This window comes from Corvus brachyrhynchos, unplaced genomic scaffold, assembly GCF_000691975.1.
Source record: "Corvus brachyrhynchos isolate BGI_N302 unplaced genomic scaffold, ASM69197v1 scaffold1, whole genome shotgun sequence".
NCBI lineage: Eukaryota > Metazoa > Chordata > Aves > Passeriformes > Corvidae > Corvus > Corvus brachyrhynchos.
The window spans coordinates 8,192,706-8,217,364 of NW_008237222.1; the positions used below are offsets into that span (position 1 = coordinate 8,192,706).

Genomic DNA, 24,659 nt, shown 5'->3' on the forward strand with positions numbered 1-24,659 from the left:
GAGAAATAGATACCATTCTATTGCTGTCAACAAAGCATCATTGCTAGTGGCAACCATTCATTGTTTGAGTGCTCAGCTCAGGTTTTCGCTTTGCTGCTGCTGGACATAACATTGGGCACTGGTGGTAACATTTTCAGGGTGGTGCTGGCATTGTCAGGAGAGCTAACAACCCTCAAGTATTTTATATCATTTGAGATTATTTTGAAGGGAGAGAGAAAAGGAGATTCCTCCTCCTTCTCTGTAAAATTTACTTATTAAAATTTCAAAATCCGGCATTTCCCTCTACATCACCTTCTTTGTCAAGATCCTGCCCTCTCCTCCAAAGCAACCTGTAGCCCACAGCACCTCCCTCTTTGTCACTACGAGTACTGTCCTATATTCCTATAGCTTAGGAAGAAACAGAAAATATTTGCAAAGTAAAATAGCAAGTAAGGAACCAGGTGGGTTAAATTACTCTCTTGAGGTGCACCTCACATTAAAAGGATGAGGCCATGCCATACTTTCTTGCAAAGGGACACTGTCAGACACTGTACCTGCTATGTTCAACATGGCCTATCACCCATTTTTGGGAAAAAGAGCCCCATCACCATATATTGCCTTTAGCATTTCTAGGGAGAGCAGACAGGGAACCACTCTGAGGGGCACATCAGTAACCACGCAAGCAGAGCTGGGGGAGATAACTTTGGTGGGAGGCTCAACAACAGCCAGCAGTGGCCCACATCTTTTCTCCTGCCCCTGTGCATGGTCTTGGTCTCTGTCAGCTCCTGTTTCTCCCTCATGTGCCAGCAAGCTCCAGGGGAATAGGTCAACCCAATTTGCTAGAACAGAGGCATATATTTCTCCTTCTGCACCTTGAGTAGCTGCTGCTGCCTATGGGAGTTGTCATCCTTCCTGCACAGGAAAAATACAGTGAAGGCAAGAGACTCAAATTCCATGCAGATTTAGAAAAGAGGTAGTTTCTTGTCCAGGGGAGCAGAATGTCAGCCCCAGTGCCTCTGATGGCAATCCCAGCTGAAGAAAACACAACCTGCAATGCTATCACAGATTTCACTGCCTTCAACACCTACTGATAAGCCATTAAAAGCTACTTCAAATATATCAAACTAAGAAATAGCCCTAGATTGGCTCATGGTTTCAATACGCATTAAGAATTTATGCCTGTCAGCCCAAAGTTTGTAGTAAGAGATGTTTCTTAGTGACCTGGGAGTAGGTATGTAAATAGTGAATTAGCAAAATGTCCGGATGACACAGAATTTTTTAGGTTACTCAAGACTATGGGGAACTACAACACGTTCCAGAAAGACTTGACCAGACAGCATGATGGAAGATGAAATTCAGTGTAGACATGTGCAAGTTAATGCACACTGCAGGAAATAATTTAAGCTTTCATACATGCCAAGGGACTGTGAATTAGTGATGAGAGGCATTATGGTGGACACACAATGCCTTCAGTGAAGCTGGCTGCACAAAGTACAGCCCAGGTCAGCAAAGGAATGAGGGGAAATTCACCTATCTAAAGGTGAGTGGGGTGATACTTGCATGGCAGAAACCTTCTGAGTCAGGCTGGAATATAATTTAAAGGTACCTGTGAATGAGGCAGCTCTGGAATCAATTCTCTCTCTTTGCCACAGCCAGGTCTTTTGGGGCTCTCACATCTTACACTCTGAGAAGGTCAGAATAGTTGTCAAGCCTTGTAAAAGAGCTGGACCTCACTGAATTCTTTTTCCATCCATGAAGTCCTTGAAAAGTGATAGATATCCTGACAAAGGCTCAAACTTGGCAATTAAATTCCCATGAGCTGGAATTAGAAAAGGTGTCCCACTTACATGAATAGATTGCATAAATTGTATTTGGAGGTAGTTTCAACAAGGCTGGTTCCCTGGGTTTTGCTGTGAATGAGCCAAATGCACCTTTATCATAAGGCACTACTGCACTATTACCAAAACTGAACCCCCCCTGGAGTGGGAAAGGGAAGACCCTCTTTTGGTTTTGTTGTTTTTCCTTTAAAACAAAGGGCATAAAACAATGGCTGAGAATGAAAGCCCGGTAAATTAATTTATATTATAATTTCTGCAACACCTTTGTATATAAATGGAAGTTAAGTACATAATTTATGGAGGGTGGTATACGTGAATTGGAGTCTCAAACCCCCTCAAACACACTCACTCAGGCATGATGTGTAGCACACTAACACTCTCAGGCAGTGTGCAGATTGCAATAGCAAAAAAAAAATGATCACTCTAATACTGTGTGTTACAATAATAAATGCAGGAATTAGAGGGTTTTACCTCTCTGTAAATAAATTATGCATATGTAGTTTTAAATTAGCCAAATTAAATGATTAAAGACCCTCCATTCCTTCATAAACTTGTCTCAAGAGTAAGGAATGCAGCATACAAGCAGAGGTCTCTGGTTCCTCTGAGCCTCACTGTTTCATTTGAAGCAATCTTAGATGCACTTCCCTTCCCTCGCAGTTTTGCAAGGACAGAAGGAGTTTTATTTATCTTCAGCTAATTATTTTCAGATAAAAGCAAGTGTTGAGATTAGAAGCACTAGTTTTGTTTGCATCCCCTCGTTGGGATGTTACTGGGGCTGGAGGTCTACCAGGGCTCCTCAGAAGACATCCTGCCCACAGTGACTGGTTCCAACATTTCTACCCCTGGTTTTAACCAAGGTTTTCAAATACCCACAGCTCTTCATGACTGGGCTGGCAGTGTAAGTGGACAGCACTCCTGAAATGCAGGTCCACAGTGCCTTCTCTGCACAGAGTAGTGTTGTGCCAGTCTGTCAGTGGTTCTGTGATTTGTTGTGGTACACGGTACCATGACTCACAAGTGGCTACAAACATCGTTGCCCATTTTCCTGTGGGAGGGAGTTTAGGCCATATCTCAACAGACGCATTTCTTACTCATTCCATGAACGGGCACTGTAGCCTTAAGCCAAGACTCACCAGTCGCAAGGAGAAACTGCAGAGATTTGAAGAGTGTTTCTTTCCCAGTATTACCAGTGCTGACCTACCACCATACTACCAAACAGGGCTTGACTCTACTACATCCTAGGCACCAAATTAGCTCAGTTCTTCCAGGACAGTTTGGACAGTATCTGTCACTCTCCAAGCATTAAGGTCAAAATGTCATTTTATAGGTGGAGAAGCCAGCACAGAAAAACAGAGCACCTTTTTTAAGGTCACAGGGTAGATCAGTGGAAGAGCTGAGAAACTCAGTTATCACTATGGGTCCTGCCCTCAGCCAGCACCACCTCCACACACCATGGTAATTTCATCAGCTGAGCCACTGCAAAATACTGTTTCAGCATCACTCACTACCTCCCAAGCTCACTTGGCTCCTGGACAGCTCAGGCATTTACAGATGTTAAAACTTCCCAAGGTTGTATGACCAAAAAGGTCTACCAAAATCTGCATGTTAAAAAATACCAAACAGGGCTGTCCACCTAATACAGCTTTCAACTGGATTTTGCATGTCTCTACTAGGGAAGAGTACCCAAGCTTGTCACGTTGTAAAAATGTATATTTTAGTGGAATTCTCTCCACACAAATCAGCTCAAATGCTGATGCTCAAAGCAGTGTGAAAGCAGAAGGAGTTTAAGTGAAGGCAGTGTGGGTATGGCACAATTCACAGAGCATTTCTCCTTTAATTCCACCTGTAAGTACAGTGTGCTGATATATGCATTCATTCACTGCATTTTGACCATATTTTCCCTTCTTGCTATGAAACCAGCCTCAGGCTTAACGTGTTGCATGCAAGACAGAGATGTCTCTCAAAACATTCTCGGTGTTTTGGAAAAGACCCCCATTTTCAACAGCAGAAGAAGTTGACTGTTCACATCCACATCAACAGGGTTTTGGGAAGCAAGTCCTGAGTACAGGTGGTGGGGTCAAGAAACATAGCAGACTTTAAACTGCAAGGTTATGAGTTTATGAATGGGATTATAAATAAATATGAAAAGCAATCTTTAGAGATTTACTCATCCAGAGGTTCCTGGTACAGTAAGCATGCCATCCATCTTGGGAATTAGGGTAGCTGTTCCAAGGTAACTGCATAGGAAGGTTTCCATGATTCAGACACAAGATAGTTTCAATGGACTCCAGTCATTTTTATGCTTTGGAGGAAAATAAGGAGAAATTTTAATCTCACAGTGCCAATATTGATTCTGTATGATCCTAACCAAATAAGGATCAAACCGCTTCCAATATATTTTTTAAATGTTGTATAATAAATCTGTCATTGAGAGAAATACCTCAAGTTTCTGATACAAATACATCCTTATGGTGAAATGGAGATTATTAGCTCATTATGTTTATAGCATGAACCAGAGGTTTTGGGTATTAATGGGGTAAATACACTGGAAAGAGTTGTGATCTTTCATTTAGAAATCTTCTCTTCCAGAGTTTTACACCTCTCACTAGCCAACTTGCCATTGGGATTTGGAACAGTGGAATGCAGTGTTCACACAAAGCATTGACAGGCTATGAGCTCTTTGGAATTTGATTCTAGTGTGACTGGTTGCCAGTTTGCCATGGCCTCCAGAAACAGGCAATAAAAACAACCAGTGCTACATTTTCTTTTCCCACCTGTTTGCAAAACTTACCAGTATGTGTTTTCAACATCGCAAGAAGCTGCTACAAGCTGGCATCTGTGTGTGCACACCAAAACGTGTATCACATGTCTATGAAAACTGGGAAATACTTCACACTTTTGAATCACCTAAGTTCTTGGGTTTGTGTTTGGATTCTGTGTGGGATAAGTGTGAAGGACATATGCGAAGGACAGAGACTACGGCTTCTGTGAGGGCAGGTACACAGTGGGGTGGCTGGATGAAAATGCAGGAGGAATTGAGAGAAATCATCTGAGCTACAGAGAACATGAAAATCTTGGCTCAGGATGGAGAGAGGTGGCAGGGCTGCACCTCTGCTCCTCGTGTGTGTCATTTGGCAGTATCACTCAGATCAGATCCTGCTCTTTCTTGCATGACTTCAGGTCACTCGTGTCCGTGGTCTTTTCTGCAAGTGAACTTCAATACACAGCACACAGAGCCAACCAGTCCTGGGCTGCAACAAAACCAGCACGACCAGCAGGTGGAGGGATGTGACTCTCCTTGACTCTGCTCTCGTGGGACCCCACCTGGAGAGCTGCATCCAGCTTTGGGGGCCACAATATAGGAAGGTTGTGGACCTGTTGGAATTAATTCAGAGGAGGTCTGTGGAGACGATTGGAGAGATGGAGTCCCTCCTTGGTGAGGAAAGAATGAGAGAATTGGGATATTTAGCCTGGAGAAGAGAAAGCACCAGGGAAACCTTATTGAGGCCACTCAGTACCTGAAGGGGTACAAGACACCTGTAGAAAGACTGCTTACAAGGACAAGGGGGAATGGCTTCAGACTGAAAAAGGGGATGTTTAGATTGGATATTAGGAAGAAATTCTTCACTGTGAGGGTGGGAAGGCGCTGGTACAGGTTACCCAGAGAAGCTGTGGCTGCCCCATCCCAGGAAGTGTTCAAGGCCAGGTTGGATGGGTCTGTCTTTGAGCAACCTGGTCTACTGGAAGGTGCCCCTGCCCTGGGCAGCTGGTCGGAACAAGATGATCTTTAAGGTCCCTTCCAACCCAAACCACTCTATGATTCTATGATTGTGAAGGCCTCTGACAGACCCTGGTAAGGAACTCTACAGCTCTGACACAGTTTGTGAACATCACTGGCCTGACACGGCCTGAGCAGAGGCATTTCTTTCAGACCATTCTTAGGAGATGCCTACCTCAAGAACTGCCTAATGCAGATGATGCCTGTTTTTCTTTACTGAATGGCTGTACAAACTACCTCCTGAGCATGAAGACATTTAACAAGAGCCACAAACACTCATTCTGTGCAGTTCTTGTCCTGTAGAGCAAAAAGAGAAAGTACCTGGAGAGACAATTTTTGATTCAACCTACTATTGGGAAAACTGAATTTGGAGCTGAACTTCACAAACTTTGCAAGGAGTTATGTACTGTTGTTTTTCTGAAATTATGACTAAATGTGAAAAGTGTGGAGTTTAGCAATCTCTGTTCCAAGAAAATGTACTGGAGAACATGTCCCTATTTTTATCTATGTAAGTAAAAATATTCCAGGAGACATTAAACTTGACTATAGAATTTCTTGTACAAACAGGGCATGCAGAACATGAACTTAAGAACATTTTAGAAAAAAGCAACACCGGACTTATGAAAATAAGAAAATTCATTTTAAAAGAAAAAAGAATTGAAGAAGACATAACAATTGCAGGCACTATAAGTTAAGGCAATCATGAAGCTCTTACATTCTTGTCCAAAATACTTGTTAAATGGGATCATGAAACCTGAGAACTTTTTAATGCACCTGAACTCAAAGCCAGATGTCTAGAAACCAGAATACAAGCTCTACCTGTGAACTGTGGAAACTGTATCATCAACAGTAGTGATTGAAACTATAAGCATGGAACTCAGTGGGGGTGCCAAGGAACATTAAGACAAAAAGGAGTACTAAAGGACTTTGATATTTGACCAGGCAAAATGGCAATCAAAGACAGAAATACCACCATAAACAGCCTTGGTGTTATGAGCAACCATATATATTCCAGTGGAGGAATCTTTGAGGAGTACTGAAAAATTAGAGGAACACAGAGGGGAGACCCTAAAATGAATTTCAGGCTGGAAGAAACTTACAGCAAGAGGCCTTCTGTGCCTCTCTCATCAAAAGAAGAAGCTGGGAGGTAAACTTGACTATTCCATACAAGTATATTCACAGAGGGAAATTTCCAGGGATTAGAGAGAGCGCTTTTGCATCCAACAAAACAAAGCAGTACAAAATCTACCATTAGGACCTGAAGCAATAGGAAAATTTTGTTTTTGAAAGTGAGAGTCATCAAATATTGAAACAAGCTGCCAAGAATAGCAACACAATCACCATTTTCCCCTTTGTATCAACATCAGATGCCTTTGTCTTGGACAAATTCACATTACAGACTTATACCAGGTAACAGGATTCAGGGTCAGTGTTCTAGTGAACTCTTCCTACCTCAAGGTATAAATCTAGAGTCAGTGTGGCTATTCGTAGTGCATTCTGGAAAGGATATAATAGTATCTGCTCATGCTTCAGGGCTTTCATCAGTCTTTTTAAAGGATCAGGATAAGGATCTTCAAGGAAAGAGTTTCCTAAATCTGCAGGTTCCTGAGCTACTTGTTCTATATTTTCATTAAGTATCAGTAGTGTAGACCCTCCCTCCTCGTGCTTAATTTGTCTTTTTCATGGTCTTTTTGGCTACTTCTTTAGACATGTCCCTAGCTGATAGCAGCTTACTGGGTTATGTCTGGAAGACTTCTCACTCCTACAATATTATCCAAGATTCACAGCTTGTTTCTGTAGGTCTTCCTCTGCAGCCCAGGGTTAGCTAATGAATACCTTGATTGTGGCATTCATGAGAGATGATTTACATTTTTTCATTAAAATTGTCACTGGAAGTCCAGTCTTCCCATGCTAAAATATTTGAAGCCACTGCCAACATCATACAGGGCTGATATTAATTAGAGTAGAAGATGACAGCACTTGGAAAATGACCTTTAACAAGTGCTTGTTCTTTAGTTAGACTAGGTCATTACTAGAGATTACCAAGCATTTTCAATAAAACTGGAATCTCTGACTCCTCTTCAGCCTTAAATTTGAACAATGAAAAGTAGTGGAGACTCTTCCTCTACCACTGCCACTAGCCAGTCCCACAATAGCAGACAGCTGGTGACCCCTGTTTATCATTTGCTCTGAGCAGCAGGAGCAGGAAGGTGCTGAGCTTCATTTTGTCTCTCACAAGCAGAGCCTTTCCTTTGCTGCACAGAATCAGGCTTGGGAAGACTGAAGACAACCATCCCTAGCACAATGCCTTTTATCGTCAACACACAGGTTGTGGAAAAGGGAAGAAAAGTGAGCTTTCAGTCTGTGTTGTCACAGGCAGCAGCCATGTCTGAAATATAGGCAGAGAAAACTTTAAGGAGCTGCACAACTGCACATTATCCTTGGGCAGTACCTTCCTTGCACCACAGCTTCACTCCGGGGCAGTGAGACTGCAGCTGGCTGTGATGTGCCCTCCTCGATGCCATGGTTCATTCTAGTTTCTTCTAGGTGCTGTCCACCTTACAACATTGGAGTTTCAGAGTGTGCTACTGGAAAAAAATCCATTTAGAGACAGTCTTTGTGCTCACACTTCAGTCACACCAGGTCCCATGGAGCTGAGGACAAAGCTGCAAGTATGGCATACACCATAAAGAAAAAAGGGCAGTGGAGGCAGTCACTCTGTTCCAGCAGTTCTGGACAAGATGGGGTGAGTGAAACAAAAATCTCCCACCCAGCTTCTCTGTTCAGAGAGCAGGGTTTCCCACCACGCTCCACTGCTAGTGGTCTCCATCAAATCCTGCAACTTGCTCCTCTCTGTGCGAGCCATTAAATGAAGGTTCTGGGCATAAACCGTGCTGAGAAATTATGCTGCAGTTTAAGGGAGTCGGAACAGAAGGCCTGCTTAGGAAGCAGTTTGAAATTATTGAGAGTAGCACTTCACATTTCCACAGCAGAAGCCTTTATAGGCTGGAAGTCTCAAACGTTGATCACTTCCAATTGAACCACTTATAAAAAATGTGCACTGCTGGAATATTTTAAATGACTGTGTGCAGTGTGTACTGACTGAACATTAGGGGCTTCAATTAAATAACAGTTCAGAACATAATGAACTGAAAAATTTCACACTCTCTAAAGTGAGATAAGTATGAAGTGAAGAAGAGAGAATTAAGAAATAGTGCTCTGAAAGTGGCACTAGCTAGTGCCTGATGAGATTCAGGCAGAAACACAACAGAACATTTTGTGAATTAGGGTGTTATGTTTTGCTGGGCTTTTTTGGTTTTTTTCCCAGATCCCTCAGAGAGCACAGGAAATGGCCAGGTCCTTTTTTTTAACAAAGGGTGACAGTACTTGTGCTGAAATTGGGGATGCACATTCTCTGTGTGAGCCTGGCTGGGTCATGTCTGAAGTGAGGCACTTCTGGAGACACAGTTGGTCCGCTGCTCCCTGCTGTGGGCTCAGTGGATAATCTGGAGCCCAAGTCCAAGGTTCTGGCCTGATATTTAGCTAACACCAAGTCCTTCTGCAGTTCTTGCATTTACTAATGAAATAATGTTCTCCTGTGACCCATCTGAACCAGACAGATACAGCACAACATTTGAAAATGCTTGTATGCAGCTATGGAGAATGATGCAGCCAAGACTGTCCATGTTGTCCATTTTCTCTGAATGTCAATTAATGGAGAAAAAGGAGGAGCAAAGGTAGAGATCCTGCACCACAGCATGAGGCACTTGCTCCAGAATGCTGCAGCATGCTTTATAAAAGGCAAAACTAACACTCAGAGTGCCAACACACTGCATTTTGGTAACTGCTGACTTCAAACTAGGGCTATTCTCCCTTTGTTCCTTGGCTGGCTCATTAGCTTTGGAGGCAAATCCCTTTACAGACTTCCATGATCTCTACAGCACACTTACTTGGTTTGAAATGGAACAAAATGAGATCTCATTCCAGTAAGCACCGTATTTATCCCATTACCAGAAAGGGCACGGGTGTCTTTAGAGATCTTGCAAATACGAAAGATGTTTAAAAAAACCAACAAACATAAAAACCAGGAAAATTGACACACTTCAGATTTTTAGGCTTATTAGGTTTAACATTTCTATGTTTGAGGTTTTAACTGACTCATTACTATTGTTCTGTCTGTATTATTTCCTAGCAACCTTTCAAACATCTTGGTGGCACCTGCTCCAGGCATGTCCTCCTTCATTTTTTAACTGATGAGATCCTATAGCCAAACTCCAGCTGACCAAAGCAGCTGTACTCTCTAGGAGCCCAAGAAGGCTGAAGATGACAGACAGCCATATCAACCTCTACCAAGGCTGATATATCACTTACATTTGACTTGAAACTAGATCAAAAAGGTCCAAAAGCTGAAAAGTAAGTGGATTTTATTTAGTGGCTACTTCAAATCGTAGAGAGTTAACTCAGTTTGCCAGCAAGTGTTCATGGGGATATTAATAATCAGGTGGGAGTCAGGAGCCTGCATTTATTCCAGTTTACCTGACATAAACCCAGCATATGAAAAAACTGAACAGACTACAAAAAGCATTTATAAGCATATGTGGTAAGCTAAATGATTTAGGAGTTCTATAAAAATTGTAAGTATTCTCTGATCTTCAAGAAAAGGTTGTCAAATAAAATAAAATAGGAGGGAAACTTATGCACATTTCCTCAAGCTCCATATTGCCAAACTGATGAGTCTGTTATCAAAGACTTGGTCTGACTGGTCTTTTGAGGAATGTAGGAAATCCAGCCCAGACCACTGAACTTTCATTCTGTCATGCATAGAAAAAGCATCAAAAGCAATGCAAAAATCTTGCTCCTTAGACAACCACATAATTATTTGCCCATGGAATAAGTTTCTACCTTCCCCCCTCAATCTAAATATGCTTGTAATCTTAGGACTGAGGGCTAATTGTCATCTTAGTCTATTTCCTGTAACAGAAATCTGAAGCACTGAGACCAATGCTTAGCCTTTTCAGACTCCTCCTGAGTGGTGGGTTTCTTGTTCTGTTTGCCATAGCATGAAGTGCCAGTGGTCAACTACGTTTCATTGGGTCAGTTGGGGGCTCTCTGCCTTTCAGAGTCCCTTTGGTCCTCCTATGTAAAGGAGGATGAATGGGACAGCAGCTGGACCAAACAGCAACTTTCAAATTCAGCTTCAAGTTTGTTTTTCAATTTGCAACAAAATTCATTCTTGACCATTTGTAGCAGAGGACAAAAAGCTATTAAGATACTGATCTCTTCAAATCTTTGACTTCAACATTTCAAAGAAAAGGGTTGAAGTCATAGAATCATACAAGCTTATAGTCTTAAAAGGTAATTTCAAACCCATAGCAGAGGTTTTAAATTTAAGTTGCTTTTATGAACAAGGCATAGATTTCTCCTGACTCTCACGACTAACCATGAACTGTGATTAGGGCTGTCTCCACATGGATTTTCTATTGGCAACATAAGAGCACATGAAGCAGGTCTGTCCCTAAAGCAGGGCACTACCTGGCTGGTGATTTTAATGGGACTCAGCAATCTCTGAGCTTTCTATAATTTTGCCAGATTTGAAGATGACCAGCAAATTCTTAACACCTGACACTTAAGTAACATATGAAATGCTTACAAAACATGTAGGGAAATGCAGAGATCATGGGTTTTTTCATTAACAAATCAGCCTTGAAACATCAAAATAGGATGTTTTGACAGATCAAATGTTTTCAGTTTTGTACATGAGGAAGATATGCTAAATCTCACCCTTTCCTGCAGATTTGTGAAGTTTAGACTAACACACCCATGAGAGAACATTTTTGTCAGTAAACCAGCTATGCCTTTCCCTAAACATCTTTTCTTACTTCATATATCTGTATCACAACTACTCATTACCTTAAAGAGTCATTAAAGGCTCTCTCATATAGAAGTTCCACCTGGACTTCATTGTCTGTATTTGACTCTTTACATCTTCTTGGAAATGGGATGTTTCTCAGTATTTTCCAAGTTAACACTTTATTTGCATTTGCCACCACTGAGTAAGCTCAGGGAAGATGCCAGATCAGAGCAGGTACAATTACACCCAGTGGATCCCAGTCTGTCCTTGGAGGAGGCTTAGCATTGCTGTTACAGCAATACTTTCTCCCCTCAATCCATAGCTAGGGAGAAAAAATTCCAGTGCTTAATGATCTTCTATTCCTAAAGAGAAAGTGCTTATTTTAGTAAACATTTGTTCTAAACAAGTACCAGGCCCATCTCTTTTCCTCTTTCTAGAAACAATCTTGTAGTTTGTTCACAAAACTATTTCAGATGAACTTAAAAATGTAACCATGTCTTGTGACCACAACTACAGATTCAGGCTCTGCCACCCTCTTGCAGCCCCTTCTTCATGCCAGAAAACATAATACTGCTTCTTCATCTCAGAAAAATACTGCAAAAATTCAGCTTTGTGAGTGCTGCAAGGCATTTAGAAACCATTGGGAGAAAACGTGCCATGAAAGTGAATGTCTTCACTGCGGGATGCAAATATATGTTAAGCAATAAAATTCTACTTCCTAAATAGGCTTGTCTTGCTTTGATATTCAAGGATATGAAAAAAAACCACACATTACTTCTCATTTAATCCTGCCAAGATACAAAACTTGCCTATTTTTATACAGTTGCCCAATATGGATGACAAAAATAGCTTTCTTAATAAAGAGAAAGAAAATACTAGCTAATTTCTCCTGATGCAAAGGCATGAGGTCCACCTCAAGACTGCACATCATTTTAGGCTGAAATTCTACCTGTCGAACCTCATTTTGCTGAGGAAAAATGCTGCTGCTTCTTGAAACTCAGCTTAAGATAACTGAATTTTTCTGTCAGAGGATATTACTACTCCCAAAAGTAAAATCCGAAGAGAAGATTAATATGCTTTGCTGAGAGTAAGCTTGATAACTATCATTGTGCTGTGTATTTGCTTCTCGCAGCAGATGATATTTGATCACTTGAAATGATTACTTAGATTTAACTGAGAATATTTTGAATCAAGTGGCTCTAAATCGTCTGTCCCACAAGTATTGCTACCAGCTAGTGAGCGTTTAGCCAGCATTAGCACAGGTTAATAACTCCTCTCAAAGGGAGAAAGGGCAGGGAGTACCTCAAGAGTGTGCGTGTGCGCGTAAAAACCTCTGGAGATGAGGCAAGAGTTCTTAAAGCAACAGCTAGATCTCTCCTGTGAAAAATAAGCCACATCATGCCAAACTGTGTTGCATTTTAAACTCAAAAGCCACACGTTTTTTCCAGGGGGAAATAATTTCATCTAATCCTGAGCGATGATATTTGAATATGAATGTTGTGCAATTACATTGGTGCACATGTTAATAGTGCTGGACAGTTTGTACCCTTGTACTTGAAGTGAGCCTGTTCAGCAACACAGGACTGAGAATTTGTGAAAATGATACCACCATTTCTTAGGTTTGCGTAGCAGTACTTGTACTACTTAATGAAAAAATTATACAGGAAACACTATTATTTTCATTCCACAGCTTCTTGTCATTTGAAAGATTTGTGTGTCATTCCTGCATTGAAGTGTTCAGCACCGACCTGTAAACTGCTGCTGTAATATTCCAAAAGGACTCACTTAGTCAATACCTAAAAACTTCAAAAATGAATGTGCAAAATAGGTTTTCAAACATAACTCAGTGCTGGCATAATGCTAAAGGTACAATGATTTTATTAACACAACAAATGACTACTTCTGATTCATCTGCAGACACTTCTTCAATGAATGATACAATTTAAATTAATAAATATGCTTTTTGGCAGATACTTTTCAGAGATTTCAAAAATGTTAACATAATTTTTAAGTGATAGCTTAAGAAACACAACATGCCAATGTAGCCTTCAGGATGCCACTACACAGAAACAAGGGTTTATTTTTACCTAACTTGTGGCTCATTAAATCCAGGTACTATTCAGGAATGCAGTATAACTAGGTTTTGGTCATCTGAAAACACCACCACCATTTCCTTACTCACTTTGCTTGTTTATGCCTTTCAGCTGTGGTTTGATGCTGCTTTACAGCTGTGGGAAAAATCACATTTGTACGTGAAAAAAATTAAAGGGACAAATACTGGATTTGCCTAATTTAGAACCTTAGGTAGAGTAAGTTAACAGGGACATAGGTGAAAATTACTTTAAACAACTTACTGTGATGCACACTTTTCTATTTAATTTACCTGTAGTCTGATCTATGCTACTCCTCTTATTTCAAATCCATAGCAGTTCTGGTCCTTTTGTTACTAACCATTCAATAGTATCTTGACAGCAGAACTACATCTTCGCTCTCATTTAATAACTATTTATCATTCTGTATCTGCCCATTTTCAAGAAGGAATAAAGTTAAGTGTTCCAGAAATTGGAAAAAATTGAAACTTGACCTTTATTAAGTGGGTTAATTGTCACAATCTCAGCATGTACAAAATTAATGACCAAAAAGTGGAACTTCAGAGTTTCAGAAGACTAGGTTAATGTCCAAAAAAGCCTAAACTCTGACCTTCTTGACATATGCCAAAAGAAACAGCCACCCTAATAAATTACTACCTGTGTGCAATTATAATAAACCATTCCTAGCATCCAATCACTTGAATTAATTGCTGCAAGGCAGTGGGACTTGCAGATATTCAAGGCAATCTAAAAATTCCTTTGCAGTTCATCGGAGGCTGTTTGTGCATGCTTGCTTCAGCGTGGAGATTCAGTTTTAAGGCACATTATTCATACCTTTGGACCACAAATCTGTATACAAGCCCACTTACTAGTGCTGAAATTAGGAGCCTTGGCTGAGGTATTAACATTACTGACAGCGGTGAACCAGCGTGGAATAAAGCAAAGGGAATGGAATTTCCCTTAACCCATATCATAAAGCAGTTGCTGGATGAAGGACACCTACACAGTTTCCAAATTTCAGCCTTACATAGGAGGAACAGGCAACTTCTGTGAACACAACGAACCACAGCACATTTAAATCAAACAGCATTTGCAAAAAGAAAGCTAAAAGAAAGAAAGAAATACTCCATTTGCATGGGTCCAAGGTAGCAGTACAATGTGAAATCTACTGACTCCCACAGCACCATGTCAAACACTGAAGAATTGGCCAACAGGACAGCCCACACTTCTCCATGGATAGAAATGCATCTAGGGAACAGGTAGGTTGCCCCAGCTGAACACAAAGCAAGAGGGTGCCTGGTCAGTAACGTGTGCAAGTGAAACAAGGCTGCAAGCTGGAATGAAGTTACTCTTGGTGTTTGCCATGCATGGGATGCTACAGGGAAACTTGCTTTTTGCCCCTGTTAATCCTATTCAAAGGACAAATGATTTGTGTGTTCAGAGCTGGCAAGTTGGCCCATTTTTAAAAACAGTAAACTTAAATAAAATACCACTGTTTAAGTTCAATTATCTAGTTCCACTGGCATTTGAATCTGTGCTTAAGTAATGGTGATTCAGTTGGGAAATCAACATTACTCACATGTGCAAGATTCTATTCCCTATACTCATGCAGATTTTAAGCACCTTTCTGAAAAAGCAAGGTCAAGTCTCAAAGGGCTACAGATCTGTTTCACTCTAATTCACATTAAGGTGCTCAAAGGCACAAGATGTGGTGGTCAGCATCAGCTATTTTGCCATGTCTGAATTGGATTTAATTGGAAAATGATTGTCTGGTTTCTCCAGATTGGGAAGACAGAAGACTCAGGTTCAAAAGCTTCTTCTGTGCTTGATCAACACTAAATAATAAAATACTCCTATAGACAAAAAAATCATGTGGATGCAGGTCCCTAATTCTAGACACATTGTTTCAGGTGACCGATCTGAATACAACACTTTCTCCTATCCCCATACGGCTCTCTGTGGCTTTATCCAGTCCTTCCATGCTGGATTTGTAAAGCATTTCCTTAATCCCTAGTACTGAGCAGGTGCCCCACAGTGGCAGAGGAGCAGTTAATGGACAATTGTGACTCCAACCCAGGCTCCCTGAGGTTACCCCAGCACTGCACCAACAACAAGGCAGCAGCCACTTACATCTGCTCTTCGCTGCCGGTTCAACACATTACAACAGGTTGTGATCCCTTTGTGTTCACCTGTTCCTAGGGATAGTGAAGCCCTAGACTAATTCTAAAATTTCACAGTAATTACAGAACTAATTGGAGATGATTTTGAACACTCACTGAAATAATTCCTGAACTTCCTATTCTTCATAACAGCAACCCTTGCCTCCCAGACAAACTTAACTGTTGTTCACTTGCCCAGCTCCGATCTAACTTAATCTTCCAAGATTAAAAATGACACCAGCTCCAGAAACCAGGACCATTTGTGGTTTTCTTTTTTCTTAATTATGGACTGAGGTTTTTTTTTTTTTTTTAATTTTAACTGAAAAATCCTCCACATGGTTTCCAAACTTGCGGCATTTGTTAGGAAATAGACGTAGAACCCGTAAAATGCTAAGAAAGCTCTTCTAACCGTGAGTCACCAATTTATGCACAGCATGCAGTGCATGCAAAGAAGGAAACACAATAGAATATTAAATATAGATGGTAATTACGTGAAAATCATGTGGTCATATCTGACTTCAACAAGGATCAGTTAAAAATCTTCTAGAGGAAGAGGGATGGGTATTGCTTCATCAGATAAATTTGGTAGGGCAATGTTTTTACTGAAGACTCCTGTTTGGAACAGAGTACAAGCAATAGCTGGACTGACTTTCAGTCCATAAAATCAGGAAAGAGGAGCAGATTTTGGGAGCACCTTTCTCTTGTCTGACTGAAATACTTCAAATGATGTTTCATAATTACTTCACACGCCTTTCTATAAAACAAGGGAGATAGAAGGGACAGCAGTAGATACTACATACTGTTTTTAAACATGTGAACTAGAGAAGATTTTGTAACCTAAATCTCCCAGAATACTTTTGAATCATATGAGTTTCATAACTCCATGATGATCATTCCTCTCTAAAGGCAAATCAGCCTTAAGAAGGCAGTTACTGTTGAGTTGCACAGATTTTCTGTACATATCACCTTATAATGATGTATGAGGCAAAGAATACTTATTCTAGCCAAGAACAAAAACCATCTCACCCTCCCCAGTCAGAAGGCTCTCATTTCTCCTTCACTCATGACAGCACTTAAGCTACTGTTGCATTTACACTTTAAAAACATTTCTCAGGCTCGTGGTTGTTGCTCAATTTTGTGTATTTGACTTTATCAACAAGGAAATATGGACATCACCTCATGGCACAGACCCAAACTAGTTACAGGTTGTTAGGGAAATGATTCATCAGTAGGTAGGTTCATGTAAAATTCAAAAGGCTTTTTTTCCCCTGTTTTGCTTTTGGAGAATAGTCCGAGAAATGCAAGTGATGTCTTTCTTACAGGAATACTTTAGATAGCTAAACAGAAGCAAGATTTGGCATTTAGCCTGGGATTAGTGTGAACAGCCTCTTAACCAAACATTATGAAGAAAGTTAACTTTAAAATGCTTTGAAAGGTCTGTTTTCATGACAGATGGTAATAAGGGCTCATCAGTGCCAATTTTTTTGTTTCCACCTCAGTTTTCAAAAGCTTAAGTTTTAGGTTAGTGCTTCTGAAGGGACTATTACATGCACAGAGGAAAAATGCAAATTACAAAATTAGATTACTCACTATTTTTATTGTGTGTAACATATTTTTCTAAATAACTCTAACAGATGAAGAGTAAGAATTTGACCATGCACTCAATAGAACACTTTCCCTTTCTTTTACTAGAATCCTTTTTTTTTTTTCCCCCAGCTATTTGTCCTTTGATCTTTTTCTGTACACCTGGACAGATATTCCTCTCCCCACAGACCCCAAAAGATACAGCAGTCAGTAGCAGGTAGAGGTTTTGTTTGTATAATACACTCACTAGTGAAGACATGGTAGAACTATATTTTATTCAAGAAAACCCACACATTCTGTCCTGTGGTGACCACAGGCTTTGCTAAGCCATAGATATTAGCAAACACTGGAACAAAATACAGTGTATCAGATTGAATCCAAGCATTTAAATTCTGAATTACAGTTATAATTTTCAGGGAAGGCTAGTTTCAGAATTGCATCATAGTATCTAGTACAATGTTGTGCAATGTAAGTGGCAGAAACAGAAATGGAGTATTGGTCCTAATAAAACCCAAAATGTAATGACTCTTGTATGACATTTAAATAGTCAAGACAACAATTCATAACATTCTACCAAAGGCAGCATATAGTTACAAAAATACTGGTCCAGCATCTTGTTAGTGATGAAGCAATATCCAAGGTGCAATGGCAACGTGCCATTCTTAGTGAAATATTCTTTAAAAAACTATTTTTTCTATTTTCCCCACACTGATACTAGCTGAACACCAGAATTCTACAACAACCTGAAAGTCACTACTTAAATGTGTATTGCACCAAAGATTGATGCAAAAACACATTTTCCAGGTTGCAGTATAAAAGAAGCAAAGTCTAATAAAACTATGAATGTGCCAAAAGACATTTTACTGCAACTGATCTTATATGAGCAGTTTGCAACCTCTACTGAGCTTTAAACAACTGTCCAAGCTTTCCATTCTATCCATTATCATGAACTTAAGGATACAAAAGTAAAAGACAAAGTCCTTAATACTGAGAACAGAATTAAATCACTTTATACTCCTCTCAATTGATCCACAAAATAAAAATATCCTGTCCTCCTCTCCTCCTAATACCCCGGTAATTTCAAGGTCAAGCCATGGAATTACCCTTACTCTGATATTGCACAGTGCTAGGATTGTATTGTTTCCACCTAGAAGTTAAAACACGTACTATGAGGGTGACCAAAACTGCTGGTGACAGTAGACCTGCTTAACTTGTGGAGGTACCCCAAGAAATGTGCATCAGATGAAGACACAATCTAAATGGCAAAAAGTACTGCAGACTTGGCTGTGGTTTGGACTTGGGCCAAGAATACATAAGCCTGCTTGCCACTTCCTTTGACGAAGCAGGATCAATTAATATCTTAACCAAAAGACAAAGTTGAGTAAGATCAGGTAACCATGTGACATTCAATGTTACATTCAACAACACAGAAATGAAGGAGTAGCAGACAGGAATATTAATAATATTTTCCTTTTAATAATGATTTAGTCAAAAGTGTAGCTTTGAAAATCTTTAGCTAGTTGTGAAAACCTGAAAAAGCTGGGAAGCAACCTCACTTTGATCAGTTTAAAGCTGTGGCTTGGCCTATCTGCTTTCAAAATCTCCAGTAGCTCTGCCAATCTTGTAAATAAAAACTACTGCCTGGAAATAAAAAGTAGTCAGCCTTTAAAAGTTCGTGAACGTTGTATTGTAGCAGCCTAACTCTGACTGAAGAAGAAAGATATTTTATACAGTAAACAAAAGACAGTAAACTGAAATCTTCAGAGATCACTTTAAGTGTATACAATTTGGATTCTCATTGACATTTAAAACTACCAATCATAAGGTTGCCACCTTACCTTTTTCTGGACTGGCACACCTGATTTTAAACAGGTTTTCCTCCAGTCTCCCAAGTTTCTTATCCTCTCATTCAGTTTTCTGCTGTACTGCTCCCCTACCTTCATGCTGAATACCGAGTCAGTCCTGCCTTCTGCTTTTCTTGGCAGGAGGCAGAGCAAGCTTTTAATTTCGGTAGTCAGAGTGACAGAACAACAAACGCACAGCAGATAGAAGAGCTTAATTCTTCCTCAGGAAGAAAATACATTTGGTTCAACAAAGGGCTGCAAAATCTTCCAAAGGCACCTCTTTCCCCAGTTTTTGCCTGAAAGCAAGATGGCAATCTTAATTGAAAAGGGATGCTAAATCTTTTAAATAACTTAAAAATTCATTTTTATATAAAGCAGCAAAACCATTTTTCTCTGCAGAAAGAGAAATGTTAACAAAGAAACACACCAACATAAATGCACTCTTCATAAACTTCAGCTAGTTTAGTTTCACAAGAAAGTAAAATTTTAGGACTATTCTTTAACCTCATCAGTACTTTCTGAAGAAGATTCTTTGGCATCTTCAGTCCCTCTGTTGCTTTTCTCTTTACTAAGATTTTCACTTTCTGATTTGGTCCCATTAAATAAAGAGTTTTCACCATTTACAAACCCATTCTCTGTGACTTCAGCATCAATGGCTTCATCAATCTTTAAGTCCCCTTGCTCTTCCACATCTTCTAGGTTTCTCAAGACAATAGGGAGTTTAGAGTCTGCCACAGTGTTCTCCAACAAGGCAATATTGTTCTCTTCGTACTTCGGAAGCGGAGCTCCATCTGCTATTTGTTTGGTATAATACTCTCTGCTGGCAGCTGCGCTCTTCACTGCCTTCTCCAGGATCTCTTTTTCACCTAAGCGCAATTTGATGGCCATGACCGCATGTGGAGTGAGGTCATGAGTCTCCAAGAAGGACTTATCAACCTGTTAGAAAAGAAAAAGCAAGTCTGTTAGTAACACCCAACACTATGGACATGAGGGTGTCTGCAAGGAGTCCCAGTGAAATTTGTCATGAAATCATAAATAAGCCCAGCATTTCTGCACATAAATCAGTCTGCATGACAAGCAAAGTCAGGTTATTTCACAAATATATGCAGCATGTAGGTTCACTTATACATTTGCAATAGGAGCACATTTCTTTGCAGTCTGGAGAATGCAACTAATAGACAACAAGTTGAAACTGATTCCCCGTTTTATTTGCAGAGAAAAAAGCAGGTAGTCTCTACTTGGAGAATCAAAGGAAAAATACATTAACAAAATTACATTAACAAAATTTTCTTTTTTGAAATCTTATTTGATTTTCCTTAGACAATGCAGAACTGTTTCTGCACTTAAAAAGTACAGAATGAATTATGTACTAACATTCAGATTGAAGTTTGCAAAGACAAGATGAAGGACAAAGTATCTTTTGCTACCATCACAACACACAGAAGAATTCAGACATTTAAATTACACATAATGATAATATTACCTCCACAGTTGTTTTATAGGTTTTCAAAAGAAGGGATGCTCTGGCTTCCAGGAATGTCCAAAGTTTAACTTCATTGTCCCAGCTAACAGGAAATTCAGTGTTCCCCAGAGTGAAAATTTTGTCAATCGCATGCTCACCTATCAAGTGCTCCTTCAGCTCTTCTGCAATAAGTATAAAACCAATCTGTTAAAAAACAATCTCATCATTCACTTTGTCAGTTGACAAACTGCAGAAAGATTTATTTTCAATCGTATATCTTTGAGCAGCTAGCAAAAAATAACCCTCTCCTCAAATAAGAATTATCAGATATGCTGCTTATTTCTAGGATTTGCCTGAAAGAGACAACTGGAAGTCTTGAGGTCAGCAGAAAATGGGCCTTCTCACCACTTGGAAATAAAGATACTTTAGATATCACAGCCTCTCATACACAGCGTAAATCTGTGACGGTGAAACAGAATGCTTTGTAAAATCATTCATAAACAAAAGGGAGTAAATTTTTAAAGAGTTCAGTGAACTTTTTGAGAAAAAAAGGAATAGGCCAGAGAGTGTGCAAATAGCAGTGGAATTATTTTTCCTATTGTTTTGGTAATCTTTTTCAGTAGCAGAAACTTCCTACAGGTGGTCAGAAAAGACATCCATCAAAACTCAAACAGAGTTTGAGCAGAAACAGAGCAGAAAGCATTTAATCAGCTCCTTGATATTACGTAATTTTTTTGTTAAACTTTTAATTAATAAATTTGACTACGGCAAAGCAGTTACCACAAATTTCACTAAGAGCTTCCATGTGGTTTCTCAAAAAAGTTTTCTTAAACAGTATTTAAGACATAAATAAACTGAGCACAATCATATACCAGATATGTGCAATTAAAACATTCACTAGCTCTATTTTCCTCTCCAAGCCAAAATTAACTCCCTCATCAGCATCCTAAAATTTTCTTCCCTTGAATTTACTTCCCAGAAGTATCAAGCCGTTGGAATAGATGGTAGTTGTAGGTCCACTCCAACTGAACTATTCTGGTATGTTCTAACTTCTTAGTAAGTGCTAAAAGATGGATGACAGGAGGAAGTGAAGGCATGACACTAAGTTACACTGTTTTTATTAAAGAAAGCAAATAGACCACATGCAAAAACTCAACTACTTCTGTGTTCCTACTGGCACAAAAAATCCACATCGTCTGCACAGTATTCCTAACTGTAAGGGAATTCTCTCACTGTTATGACAAACTGCCACATCCATAACCTTCAAAACTGCATCTAACCAGCAAGAAGCTATTATGAACATTTAATGAGAAGTTTCAGATGCACAAATAAGGTGAATATTTATTAAATGCACAGGTATTTTGCCCCACAAAAAAAAATAACAGAAGAGAAACACTAGAAAGACAGTCTGCAAATACAGAACTTTTAGATTACCAATTACCAAAATAATGAAAACACTTAACTTTGAAATGTCTCTTCCATATTTCCTCTGTATACAGTACAGAATATTCCAATTTCATACTTAAACAATTCCACAGTGACAGCTAAAATGCTGTGATTTTAAGCATGTAAACCCCTAGGTCTTACATGATCTTGTTCTGCAAACTATTTTGAAACCTAAGAACCACAGGTCAAACTCCAAAGCTCACTCACTCACAAGAGTCTGGGAGATTAAAAGAAATAAAAAATTGCATCATCTCATGCTCTCAGAGTTACTGAAATATTCCCTCAGATGACATGGCCAAAGATTCGGGTTCTCAGTAGCTTACAGATTCCTTTTTAACTTAAATTCCTCAACTTTTCTGATCTTCTATCTTAATGTTTATATAAAATGTCTATCACATTCCTGCATTAACAAGAAAACCAATCAAAAATCCCCACAACAAGACAATCATAAATTAGGTCATCTTCATAAAACATCCTACCTTCACTCATACAAAACACGCGAAGGAAAGCCAAGAGCTGGGCAGAGATTGCAGGCTCAGTGGAGTGCAAGGCAAAAACACTTGAACTAATAAAAGAGACAATCAAACAACAGTAAATGCAAGTTCAATTGTTGTATCTTTGAACTTATTTCAACATAAAAGTGTACTGCTACAAAAGTAACTTTAAAATACTTAAGTAATATTAGCTCAAACTGAAAAGCTTCCCTAACCTGTATCTGAAAAGAACAATTATCTGTACAATTTTACACTTAAAATTATTTTATACAGCTTTCATAATAAATTCATGAAAATGCAATGTTTCATGTCTTCTGCTCCTAATAGTACCCTCTGGACTGAAAAGACTAAAGGAAAATGCTGTGATTCACATACTGAGCATTGTAGTATGTCTGCAAGGGATAGGAAAGAAAGAAAACCCACAGATTGCTTCAAATTAATCCTTGCTCTGTTTTTGTTCAAATGGTTATTAAAGCAAAGGCTTTTTTCCTTATATATGGTTCAAATTAGATGATAATATAGCTCAGAGAACTTCTGTAAATATTATTACAATAACTTTAATTTGCTATACAAACAGGAGCAATATTACACCTAGAAAACTATCACAGAAGAGCTTCATATATGCTCTACTGGACACTGTATACTTTGGAAATATTTTTAAAAACCCACGGCATTGTGTTTTACTTACGTTGGGATACCAGCACGAGCTAAGACCTCTGCCTTCATAGCATACAGCCTGTCACTTTTACTCACGCCAAGCTTTATTTTCACTCTGTCATGTGAATTATTATCAAAGAAAAAACCACTGTGGATCACAAATTCAGCGTTTGACCGAGTGCCATAAAAAATGTAAATCTAGAAGGATGAAAAGAGAAGTGAAGGGACAGGAAAAAAGCTTAAGATCAGCTCAAAAAACTGACATAATTTGAAAGTTATTTTCCGAAAGAATTACTATTCTGAGTACAAGGTATATTTAGTTATATGAAGAAACATGCTTTGTTTTCTGGTATTGACTCAAATGCTGTATATAACGTGGCAATTACACTTTAGAGGTAGATGTAAATGTATCCATGTAACAGAGACTTTGAAAGGCGAGAAGAAATTCTTGTTCTGTACTTTAAAATAAAAACATTTTGGTTTCTCACACTGTCATAAAGTACCAGCATATGGAAATAAGCTTTCAAAGGCTTTTTAAAGGCTAAAAAAAATAGAGACAAGGAGGGCCCATTAAAAGAAATTGTGTTTCTGGAGTCATTTTTCCCAACCAAATGTCCACTCAAAACTATACTGCTGATAGATCAACTTTGCTTTCATTTTAATGTTATCTTAAGATATGGATATACTACAGTACATCATACAGAGAGATCTGAGCTGTATTGAGCCAGTATTTATTTTTGTTTTACTCTGAACTCTTTTATATAAAGCATATAGTTACTTTAATTCACATTTCAAAAGAAGTTCCTAAATATAACCTGCGGAATGTATTTAATTCAGGGCTCGGCTGTATGAAATGCATGGGACTAGAGGTCAGAGTAGCAATTGTATTCTCCCACATCAAGAGGATATTTTCCCATTTGTGTTTGATAACAGAATTGTCAATCAGAAAAAAAAGTTCCAGCAGTTACAGAATTCCCTTCAGAACCTCAGTGTACAGCCGTGCTCTGGATGCCTGCAAGCTTCCATTCCTCTCTAGCTGACAGACACAGTGCTCTCTAAAGGGCTCAGTAACAGCAATGATGCCATTTACTTTCTTTGTTTTCAATTTTATATTAGGACTATTTATCCTAAGCGCTAAATGCTTAAGTATGATGTATGATATTGAATTATAGTAAACATCATACTATATCACACTCTCATGATGAACAGGTGACCTGCCTACATATATTAAGGCAGTGGGTAAGAAGAGAGTTGCTCACCCTCTCAAGTTTTAAAACTACTGTGATAGATCTCATAAACTAAAAGTCACATATCATGTGTACATTACACAGTATGCTCTTACACCCCAAGACTGCTCTACAAAATATCCAATTAAACAGAATGAGAATTGCTTTATTTCAGGCCAGTGTTTGACAGACTCTGTGGACTTCCACTGCCTCACACTTTTTAGTAGTAAAAGCATGGATCATACACTCTT

The 24,659-nt window shown here is 39.2% G+C and overlaps 1 protein-coding gene across 1 annotated transcript in view; it reads right to left on the minus strand.

Moving 5' to 3' along the window:
• Positions 1–17,405: 17,405 nt before the first annotated feature.
• Positions 17,406–24,659, minus strand: part of SETD3 (SET domain containing 3) — a 54,461-nt gene continuing 47,207 nt past the window's right edge. The window contains exons 10-13 of the mRNA XM_008629743.2: positions 23,214–23,380; positions 22,511–22,596; positions 20,607–20,767; positions 17,406–20,059 (exon numbers count right to left, since the gene is read on the minus strand). Coding sequence (XP_008627965.2) covers positions 19,616–20,059; positions 20,607–20,767; positions 22,511–22,596; positions 23,214–23,380 — 858 coding nt within the window. The 3' untranslated portion in view covers positions 17,406–19,615. The remainder of the gene's footprint in view (positions 20,060–20,606; positions 20,768–22,510; positions 22,597–23,213; positions 23,381–24,659) is intronic.